General features: G+C 47.6%; 2 protein-coding genes across 2 annotated transcripts; one reads left to right on the top strand and one right to left on the bottom strand.

Moving 5' to 3' along the window:
• Nucleotides 1-1,750: 1,750 nt before the first annotated feature.
• On the bottom strand, nucleotides 1,751-9,822 carry PPTG_18437 (hypothetical protein; the record flags this gene model as incomplete). The annotated part of the gene is made up of 2 exons (XM_008916578.1): nucleotides 1,751-9,398; nucleotides 9,464-9,822. The coding sequence occupies 2 exons, from the start codon at nucleotides 9,820-9,822 to the stop codon at nucleotides 1,751-1,753; spliced, it is 8,007 nt and encodes a 2,668-aa protein (XP_008914826.1).
• A 1,341-nt stretch (nucleotides 9,823-11,163) lies between these two features.
• Nucleotides 11,164-11,636, top strand: PPTG_24362 (hypothetical protein; the record flags this gene model as incomplete). Its single annotated transcript, XM_008916610.1, has 2 exons — nucleotides 11,164-11,455; nucleotides 11,524-11,636. 2 exons carry the CDS (start codon nucleotides 11,164-11,166, stop codon nucleotides 11,634-11,636), a joined length of 405 nt encoding a protein of 134 aa, XP_008914858.1.
• Between the last annotated feature and the right edge of the window lie 157 nt (nucleotides 11,637-11,793).

The following is an 11,793-nucleotide window of genomic DNA, read 5'->3' as shown; positions in this document are numbered from 1 at the left end:
TCTCATCAATTAGATTGGCGCGTTTCTCCATCTCCTTGCGCACATCGGCTAAGATTCGCGTCATATCGGCGGCATTGGCGGGGTCTGGGATCTTGGCTACGAGTGGCGTAATATAGTCCTCCACGATTGCCGTCTCCACGAACGATGGTACGCGGCGACGCCAGGCGGGAGATCGGTCGATGAGGTACACGACAGGCATGAACTCGTGCTTCTCGCTCTCACGCGAGATGACCTTGAACTCCATTACGCGTGGGAACACTGCGCGAGCCAAAGAGGAGCGCAAGCTGCGACTGCGTCGCGGCGGCAGCGCACATCTGGGCGGCGATGGCCACAGGGCCTCGAGGTTCAGCGACGGATGCATTGCGTGGTTGGCTGTGTGTAGTGGTGATCAATATAGGGCGGACAATGCACGTGCGGCTGGAGTGAAGTGTTGGAGAATGAGCGAGACTCTTCTGCATTGGGCGACGCTGAAGCTGATGAGCTCTGTCGGCCGTGTGCATAGCGCATGCTGCATCTGCAGAATTTGATGTGATTGATTGTCGAGCCACATACCAATCTGACTGTGACATTTTGTATCTTGACAAAACAGGTATTATGGGAATGATCGTGTTACTAAGGCTCCGACAGAAAAAGAACATGAATTCTGTGGGCGCCTTGAAGCGCCAGTGCTTGGCCGTGACGATCACTGCATCGACGAGAAAACTGGACGATTGGTCGAAAATCAGCCCGATCCACCTGCGATTGGCCGAAAGCTGACATTCACTGTGTTTTCCACATCAAAGAACGTCGAAAAAAAAAGCGTGTGCCTGTGGCAGCAAATCTGCTGGTGCTTACTCGCGATGACACGCAGTTTCGTCGACAAGCGAGAGTGCTGGCTGAATGGCGGGGGACGGAAGCGTGCGCGGAGAGATCGCCGCTTCATGTTATTTCTGTTAAAGAGTCGTATGAGTATGGACACGAAGTCAACGCCCACCTCAAGACTGCCCACTTTTGGAGTGAATGTGTGTTTTTTCAGCGGTCGCGCTCAGAGATGGCTTCACCCTCGATACCGGTGTTGCGGGTGGCGGGTAGTCAGTTCTATTCATCTTGTAAATGAAGTTCACGTGGTACACATTCGGTCGACTGCATCACCGCAGCGACACCATTCTCTACTCTGTTTTATTTTAGCTGCAACAATGGCGTAGTAACTCCATTTGTAGGGCGCAAATTCCATCCTGGGATAGAAAACGAGGGTCGAGCAGGAAGCTCTGACGCTTGCACGTTGCATGCTATTTACAAGGCATTACACACGAGTGAACCGCCAAACAGCTCCACGCGTATTTGAAGTGAAAAGAATCTTACTCGAGTACAAAATTCCCGGTGACAGTTATAATATTATTGATTTTGCATCATTTCGAAATCCTCATCGTACGAGGCAAGTTACGATCATCATGCTTTTCTTCAGTTTGTCGTCCAACAGAGACGAAGATTCAGAGCACAGTTCCGAGGAGGAGGAGGAGTTAGGCCCAATCCGAGGCAAGTAGCCTTTTGGGGGCAGAGGCAAATCAGTTGGCATTCCAGCCCCGGTAGGCACTGGTCGCCTAGAAATCAACACAGTTCTGGCTCAAGCAAGCACTTCAGCGCTGTTTGGCAATATAGTCTCACTCATATATATAGTTCAAGGCAGCAAAAGTTAAATACTAACGAGTCCGCGCAAATTCTACATTTTTATTTTTTTTACTTGCGTAAGATAAATCCAACCGGAAGGTGTCTACGTTTTACGTGTAATCTGACCCTGCACTTTGTTCAGACTGCAATGATGTTGCTCGTGGTCGGCACGGTCCTTTTCACGGAGCTCCTCGCCACAACCATTTCCACAAACAACAAAGCGCATGGTGCACGAACGCTGATGTTTCTTGAGTGTGTTGCAGACAAACACTGCGCCACAACCAAGTGGACACCAAATGGGTCGGAAAGCGCATTCCCACATTTCATGCCGCTCCTTTTCATGAGCCACCAGCATTTTCACAAAACACTGGTACTTGCACGTCACCTGACGCATTTTGCACTCTTCTTTCCGATGGTGACCCATTTGTGAGTGCGATAGATTGGTCTGTCCGCACAATCCACACACTGTCAGTCGATTCGGACACTGCGAGTTTTGGTGAGTTGTTCGATCTTCCTCTAGCAACAATTGGTGACACTGTCCACACGCTATCGTGCGCTTACGGCAGTCTTGAGCTACGTGAGTATCCATTGTATGTAGAGGAACTCTACGGCCACAGCCTAACGAACACTGTACCAATCTACGAGAGCATTTCACTGAAATGTGTTCATCCATCTCCAGTACAGGAACATTATTGTGACCACAGCGATTCGGACAACTTTGTTGACGCAATTCACATTCGTCTCGCTCGTGAACTGCTTGGGTGTTGGCAAGTACAGTCTCGTTGCAGCCCCATTTGCATTCAATACGTCGAAGCGTACAGACTGTAGTTTCGTGACGAACACGGTCCTTCAATAGTAAATCATTGATGATGCAACCATTTCGACAGCGCACATTGCGGTGAGGGCAGTCTCCACTCACGTGCGCTTTCACGTCCTGCCACCGAAGTTGGAGCACTTGAGACTTCGTGTCATCAGCTTCTAGGCATTGCAACGGGCACGGAACGAGTCGCATCAGACACTGCGTCTTTGCATGCACCACGTGACGCTGGAAACTCAAACTCTCACCGCATTCGCATACAACTAATCGGAATTCACATTCGTCTTGAAGGTGTTTTGTACGGTCTTTAAACGGATATCGGACGGTGCATTTCAGGTTTGAGCAATTGATAAGTCGAAGCTTGCAAGTATTTTGAATGTGATCTTTCACCTCTTCAGCCCATAATTTGTCGATATCGCAGTGATTTGGACAGGGCACGTGGCGCTTTGGGCAATGATGCAGCTCGTGCTCTTGTAAAGGGTTCGTATTCTTCAAAACCCGAGTTTGATGAACTAGGTGACCTTCGAATTGAGTCATAAAGCCGCATCCCCATTTACATACACCATACAAACCGGATACTGTACTCACTACTCGTTCATGTTTGCCACCCATTGCTGCCTCTAAAAGACCAGCGATCTCTGCGAATCCGCTAGTGCGAGCATAATCCAAGGCTGTTTTCCCATTGCTATCTCGCAGGAACACGCCAACTCCTTTGCTTGCCAACAAGAAGCGAACAAACTCTTCTTTCCCATTGTCTGCGGCGGTCATGAGTGCTGTACGTCCATTCAAACGTGCTGCAAAGTTTATGCTTGCTCCACGCTCGATCAACACTTGAGCACACTTCAACGTGCCGTAAAATGCTGCTGTTCCTAACGCTGTGAGCCCCTCAGAACTCTCATAGTTCACTAATGGACGATTCATGGTGCGATCTAATAGATATTCTACAGCTAATACATCTGTTCCGTCCTCGTTTTCAACATACATCTCCTCGACACAAGCAGCCATAAGAGCAGACATGGCTCCGCTACTCGTCTCGTAGTCTGCAAACGCCCCATCATCCAGTAGACAAGAGACGTCCATGAAATTGCGAGAAATGATCGCTGCTTCGAGTGCTGCATGTTTCTCCTTGAGCTCAGCAGTTTTTCGAATTACATTTCTTCTGCTTATCAGTTGCCTTTGCTGTTCCTGCCTTGCATTCTCCATTTTCTCCAAAGAATTATTCACGAACTCGGCAGTAGTAGAGTATACTGTCACACCAGATTCCCAGCCCTTCGACGCATTAAACAAACGACAATCGAAGTATTTGAGTGCGCAATTCAGCGTATCTGCCACTGTCATAGGTTTTCCCAAGTCAATTTCATCGGTATCTTCTTGAGAATTTTGGGTTTTCTTTTGGTCCGTTGCAAGCGGGTGTAATTTCCACTTCCCCTGCCGCTTAACCAGTTCCTGCGATTCCTTTGAGATCGGAGCAATGTTCTCAAGTAGCGATCCCGGATAAACCCGTTCGGGTAACACATACGTCTTTTGCCATAGTTTCGCTTCTTTCGACAGTAAAATTGCTGCAATTTCGGGATATCCGTTGATGATTGCTTCGTGGATTGCAACTCGGTGGGTCTGTCGAAAATGTACGAGTTTGCGTTTGTAGTGACCGACAATGAACGCGTGGGCTACATTCCTTACAAGTGCTTCAGTAGCTGCATCAGATCGAGGTTTGATCCCCCCTCCACTCAGTTCTTGGAGACGTCGCTGGCGTTCAAATTGCTTTCGATACTGAAAATCACGCACAAGTGCTTGGATGAAGGAGGCACATAAGTTTTGCTCCTCGAACTGGTGGCCACTGCAGGCACCGTGCGAAATTAACATGTGAACAATGGCTTCGTTTCCCACAGCACACGCGAAAGTCAGTGGCGTATGGCCACTAAGAGCTGCGTAGTTCAGTAGTTTGTAGGTGCTTAAACGCTTTTTAGCCACCTCCAACTCCTTTTCCGCAATGTCATTTTGAACACGAACAGCTTCGACTTCTTCTTGTCGAGCTGGAAGAGACCGAGCCCCCACTTGAGCTTCGAAGCTAGAATGTTGCTGCTTTTCACGTGCCACAGTGAGAGCAACTTCGAGCTGGCGTTTACGCTCCTCGAGCACTTGACGTTCTGCTCGAGCCCTGTACTCAAGCTCAACGCCTTGGACCCACGTCGCTAGAATCCCTATGATATTACCACGCAGTGTCTCGGCTGGAGGGATTCGACTATTCATACTACGCTCTCCAGACTCGGTGTTGAAAGTCGCACGATTCGCCTTAAATTCCGCCGAGCAAACAGCAAACGCGGGTGTTTTCAAACATTCACGACGGACTTTGGCCATGACGTCGGGCGAAATAGTTTGTTGTCGATAGCCACGCAGTTGACGCAGCAGACTACGATCCATGAGCAAAGCTTGGGCGGTTTTCCACCATTCGACGTCAGTATACTCCGTCGCATTCCGTCGTCCACGAGGAACTACTCCACACAACAGCGAGAGTGCTTTTACTACTACTAATGACGTATCGGACGGAACGTGGGAATTAAGCAGCTGTGCGATGTCTTGTGCTGTGATCTGACGGATCATAGCTAGCATGTCAGCTTCAAGAGCACTTGAGTCGATGTCGGACGCTTCTTCGGCTTTCTCCACGTTCTGTAGTCGTCGACAACTATCGTCGACTTGAGAGGATAATTGAACAGCTTGGACACGTTTGGCCTCCGTTTCAGCGATGCTCTCATTGAACACGTGAATGGCTTCATCCAATTCTGCACGCACAGCTTTTGCTTGCTTTTCTTTCTCGGTTACCAGCTCTTGTAGTGTTTCCAATGGGTTTGAAGTAGGAAATACATGACTCGGTGTTTTAGCAGAATACTTGAAACATTGAATTAAATGGTCGTAGTTAGAGCTGGCGATAGCGATAAACAGGTCGCACTGGGCACGTTCGAGTGCTTCCTGTTCCTCCAGCAAATGAATGATCTGCTTCCACTTAGATACTTTATCTGACGCCTCGCTAGACGAATTCTCGGAGTCAGCAAATGCACGAACCATTTGCAAGAGATTTCTACCTTGTCTATTAGTGTGCGTAACACTTGATCGATTATCGATCAGTAACTTGACGATCTCCACGTCCAGAGCCATACAAGCTTCTGATAGTGGAGTTCTGCCACGAGACGTTTCCAAGTTCACGTCTGCTCCGAAGCGAAGTAGAAGTTGAATTAGGTCAACGTTCCCTAATGACGCTGCGAGTACTAGAGGAGAGAAACCATTCGCGAATTCTTCATTAACCACGTTGAAAGCATCGACATTTTGCAATAAATAAGTTGCAAGATCCAAATCCTGGGATTTCAGAGCCCAGAGAAGTGCGTTTTCGCGGTGGACAGCACAACGCACTAGTTTGTTCCCCATGTGCCAGACACGAATAGGACGAGCACACAATTTCCCGCCTACACCACAGGGAACAACGCGTTGTCGACAGCGTTTCCAGTGGTCTTCATACTGATACGCAAATACCAGTTCACGACAGCCCGTAGGACACATCATGACTCGCATTGTGCATTTTGACTTCAAATGGTCTTCCAACTCGCAGTATGGAACATGCAGTCCACACTGATTCTCACAAAATAGCAGTCGTTTGGTGCATTCTTCGCTCTCATGTGTGTCGATGTCGAGCTCCTTTATGCACACTCCACACCCTTTCCGGCAGGTTATTACTCGTTGTGGACAGCGAAGTTCATGATGTTCTTGAAGAGAATTAAATTTCATTCGTTGTTTGCATTCTTTACATTCAACAGTTCGTTTTGCGCAACTGAAGAGAAGATGGTGCGCAATTTCGTTGTAGCGTAGCATTTGTCCGCAGCCGTCGTCACATTTTCCATAAGTTCGCAGCGGACATTCATCTTTTTCGTGACGATCCCGCTCGCAGAACCAAACATCTTCATCACAAATTCTGCATTTTACTAGACGTTTAGGACATTGACTTGACTCGTGTTCTTTAGTTTCAGCCCATGCAACTTTAGATGAGCAGCCAAATCGACAACGTCGAGGTAATTGCTGGCATTCCTTGTCCAGATGCATTCCCAAATTTTTCACGGAAAAAGATAAATGGCAATACTCGCAAAAGACAGATCGAAATTCGCAATGATCCGATTCGTGTTCCGATAGACGTCCGAATGCCATGATTTCTCCACATCCAAGTCGACAGGAGGCATTGCGCATATTGCAGCGCTTTACCACGTGAAACTCAAGCGTATGTGCTGGAAATCGTTGCCCACAGTTGAGTGGACAAGGTACTAAACGATGGCAGCAATCCTCGTCGATGTGCGTTCCTAGCGTTTGGGCCGGTAAAAGACCACAGCGAAAGTACTGAAGACATGATTCCATCGCATCGACATCGTTAGGAAGTACAATATCACACTCACGCTGTTCTAGTGACATCCACGTCGAGTGGCCATTCGAAAACTCAACTAAATGTTGGGATTTACTTGGATCGAACGTCAAAATGCGGCAAACATGTGAAGAAATGTCCTTCTGTAACTTGAGTTCAGTGTAAGTCTGCTGTAGCTTGGCGCGAATGCTTTGCAACCAATCCACGAGGAATTTCACCGTGTCTGGTTTCTCGAAAATGTTCAGAATCCATTCCTCACTCAGGTCTGATGCAGATTGTTGCTGCAAACCCTGAATTTTGCCTAGAAACACATCGCACATGTTGATGTGTTGTTGCATGGCATTCAAACTGATTGATTTGTTTTCCAGTTTGCCACAACTGTCATCTTCACCCTCCAAAGCTGCATCTGTTTCAAACAGTCGAAAGTGCTTGCCACACAAATCTAGCGGACAATGCGCTTTTCTTAAGGGACAGTCGCCAACATTCTGTAACACGTGAGTCATCATTAAGTGTCTAGGAAGTTGCAATATTTCTCCTGTCAGTTCATCGTGGCATTCATTCGGACAAGGCGTTTTTTCGAGCATACATTGCCAACGGTAATGCTCCTCAGCAAAACAAGCCAAAAACTGTCCGCTCAACTCACATCCGTTGCGACAAGATACAAAGCGAAATGGACACTCGTGGGTCTCGTGGTTGTACCGAGCTGCTGCAACTCCAGCGATCTTTTCTTCACAGCCATACGAGGCCCACTTGCACGCGAGTTCTCTCAGCTCGCACAACTTAGATAAGTGAAAATCCATTTCATCGTACTTCACCAGTACACCGCAGCCTCCATTCTTCCCCTTGCACGAGACCATTCTCTTCGGACACTCGTGAAGTCGATGATTTTTGGCAAAATTTGCAGTAAACTTCGCTTGACACCCTCGATCACATTTAACTATTCGCAAGGGACATCGAGCGCTTTCATGCTCATCCAGCTTGTCAAAATGTACCGTAGCTCCACACATGAGACGACATTCCATCGCCCGCTTTCGACAATGATGGTTGAGATGGTGTTCTCTGTCTCGATAGAGGATTTGCTCTTGGCATCCATACTGAAAGTTAGTGCATTGTACACGCCGCATAGGACACAACTGTGCGTCATGATGACCTCGATCTTCAAAAATCAAGATAGCATCGCAATTATCGCACTTGATTGTGCGCTTCGAGCAATGATGTTGCTCGTGTGTTGGCAGAACATCCTTAGGAGCCGCAAAACTGCAGCCATCATTGTGACACGTTGTGAGTTTCGTGCGCTCTGCGTGTAGTTCGACGTACTTCTTGTGCTCTTCTGCTTCTTTGATCGCAGTATGAACTTGTCGGAGAACTTGAATCGCTGGGTGTACTTCTTCTTCTCGATATAAACTCGATTCATCGTGTAACTCAGTGTAAACCTCCTCTGCTTGCTCCACAGCATACTGTGCCAACTTAAGAGCGTCTTTACCAGTTTGATCCTGCCATTTCATCTTCTTTAAGAACGTTTTGTGCCATTCAATTTCGATGGATTTGTGCTCCATTGTCTTTCGAGCAGAAATACGAGCTTTAATCTTGGATTGGAGCTGCATATTTGGATCAACTTCAGTGGAGAACGACTCGATTGGTTGCGCTGGGAAACACTCGTCACGAGTAGCGATAAGTAGGTGGTGCACAATCTTGACTTGTGAGTTGCTGATTGCATGCATCAAGGCAGTTTTACCATCTCGTGTCTTTTGGTTCACGTCCACTCCAATGCGAAGTAAGTGCAAAGCCACAGCTTCGTGTCCACAATAGGATGCCCATGTCATAGCAGTATGCCGAAGTCTCGTCTCGTATTGAAGGTCAGCACCCATTGCTAGCAATTCCTGGACTGCAGTAACGTAGCCGAAAGCTGCACATTTCGTTAATGGCGTCCACCCTTCTCGTGTTTCGATATTGACATAGAATTGCGATCGGAACGGTAAAGATCTCGGAGTGTTGTCCATTGCCTTGAGATCATCAAAGGCTTTAGTGAATTCGGCTGCTGTTATCGTCGTTGTCTTCAGAAACTTTACCAACTCATCTTCATTGAAAAACTGAGGTGCAATCAAGCTTTCAATTCGTTGAATGCATTCTTCGTGGAAACTCAAAAGCTCTTGACATTGGGCCACTCGTTCCTGACGGTTTGCGGAACTCTGATACTTTAGGGATTTCTCATGCTGCCGTTTCTCCAACCATTTAAACGCTTGTGTGTTCCCTGTGAGTTTAGCCCAGTCAAACGCGGTTCTTCCGGATTGATCCGCTTGAATCAAAATCGGATCATATTCCAGGACACTCGCGACAATATCGTTGTCATAAATCCCAGGTTTGACATCATTCACAGAAGCGCTTGTATTTTCCAGCTCTTCGATATTGTTGCTCGATAATACCGAGATATCCGACACTTGTTTGGTTGCAGACCTGTGTTGCGGTACAGCAACGGCGATTGCCTTCATCAGCGGTGTGTATCCTCTTCGGTTAGGAGTATCGATGGAAACCCCACTGTATCAGCAAAACTCGTCATTACTCATCCAATCTAACAATCAATACCACAACCCAAAACGTACCTTGTCATCAACATTGCGAGTGCATCCAGATTCTTCGCAGACACAGCAGCAAGTAGCGCCGTTTCCCCAGTTTTCGTCTCATAGTTGGCAGGAATGTCACCATTGGTGATCATCCACAGAACCTGTCGAAAGTCGCGTCTCCTCATGGCCTCTTCAAACTGACAGGCAAGCTTGGAATTCACCACTCTAGGGCCCTTTCTTCCGCCATCTTTCTTAGCTTTCTTCGTCCGTGAATGGCTATGTGCCAGGGGCAGGTAAGGACTAACGCCACCATTGAACTGGTCGACAGCAATGTATTTCTTGGCTTTCCCCCGTTGTTTCTTCGAAAGCGGGGTCAGTAATGGAGCCAAGCTCGACATTATTCAGAGTCTCACTCTTCTTCACTTCCGCGATTACCGACGGTATGAGCATTTTTTTGATTCCGTTTGACGCCCCAGTATTTTTAGGCTCTACCAGCATTAGACTGGCAAACTGCCGTCAAGCTGCCACTTTGGAGCCCAATCGACTTCATTGGCACTGCCAGCTCATGCTGCGTTGATCACTCTAAATTGCTGTTATTCCGGTCTTTCAAGGATTTCATCCGTCGTGGCGGCATGAGGCGTCGAACTGGTCTTTCACCTGCTCCAATCGAGATTTTCCCCCGACGATTTTATCTTGTGGTGATTCATGAGCGAACAACCTGCTCTATCCATCGTACCAGGGACACAAACCATTACACACCAAACTCAGTATCAACCTCGGAACGGCATATTTTCCCGAGAACACCAGGCATTCACTTCATATCACTTCGAGAGCAGCTTCCTCCTAGCGAATCCTATCTCGGAATTTCACAGACAATTCGTTTTAACGCGTTTCTCACGAGTGTTTTGAATTCTACCACAACCATTGAAGACCAAGTACAGACGCAATCGGCAGATGTTGGACCCAAAAATGTGCACTATTTTTTCTTACGAAGGCGGCACCTTCGAGAAGAAATTCAAGTGATTCACCTCATATGCCGATGGCGGCTTTTGTATCTTCAATTACCGCCGAGCGAAGCGCTGGCCCCCTTCGAGCATCTTCCCTATCTTTTATCGTCATTCTTGTCATCAGCTGAGCTACTTGACCCGCCAAATCTGTTGGTATCACTTGCAGGAATTGCAAAAGGTTTGGAAAAGAAACTCCTGGGCTCAGCACGGGATTCTATCAGAGAGCAGAGTGACGATGAACCAAATCTACGAACAGTATCGCGCCGCTTTATCGTATACAGCACATCGTTTGGCGAAAGTGGGGATGCAATTGATGATACGAAGCAGGAGGGAGATTCCATTTTAGCCTTGAAGCGTCGAAGGATATCCCTTCTGGTGATATTAGGCAAAACCCACAGCAACGTCAGTACTTTTACCGCACAAGGGTTGGAAGTACTGGACATTTCATCTCCTACCACTTCTCCATCTGCATTACCCATTGGTGATAAACTCCTTCCATCGGATCAGAGACTAGTGAATAGATTCCTGGAAGCTTGTGAAGGCACGGAAGGCTTGATCGCCGTGAGTACCTCGAATGATTCTGGCTGTGTGTCGGCTGCTACTTGCATTGGTTGTTACCTCATGAAACACTCGAATTTCACATCAGATGAAGCAATCGGTTGGCTTCAGTTCTGCCTACCCGTAAAAATCCCAATGGCACGGCAATTGTTTCTTGGTCAAATGCAGTCACAGATGTGGCGTGAAGGAGAGCGTTTCCGACGAACTAGAGAAGGCGATTTCTCTGACCCGTTAAGTGCTTCACCGACCAGCGACTCAACGCACATAAATATCGGCAAGATCAGTCTCGGCCGTTTATCGCTTTTAGGAACTCGAGATCGGAGCAGACATCGATCCGATTCCTTCACCGCCAGCATCCCTATCACCACTTGTCTCTCCAGTCGATCCCAGGAATCTCAGCAATCCCCAACAGCAGCTACAACTGCAGCTCAGCTGAAACGCCGTCCATTGACACAAGGAAGCGTCGGTAGTCGACGTTATCATCGAAATACTGACGGCACAAGTTTACGTGCTGACTTCGCACTCATGCACAAGTTCCTCCACCAAACACCATCAAGCACTCGATCATCAAGTTCTTCGGCAAACTCTTCACCTTCAAGCTTACATTCCGTTCCATCTCGTCCAAAAGCTTCTGCTCGTTCAACTGACGGAACGCCAGCCAACTGTACCGAAGCTATTGCATGACCCAAAAAGTAAGAAAAAAGAAAACAGCTTTTCACTAATGGTTTATTTCGTTTTCTCACAATTTTTCAAAGTGGTTCAGTGGCGACTCTGAGTATTTGGCAATCGTCTCTTTGGCAATTG

This window comes from Phytophthora parasitica (assembly GCF_000247585.1).
Source record: "Phytophthora parasitica INRA-310 unplaced genomic scaffold supercont2.86, whole genome shotgun sequence".
NCBI lineage: Eukaryota > Oomycota > Peronosporomycetes > Peronosporales > Peronosporaceae > Phytophthora > Phytophthora nicotianae.
The sequence above is the reverse complement of the archived record's forward strand: the minus strand, read 5'-3'. Positions and strand labels throughout refer to the sequence as shown.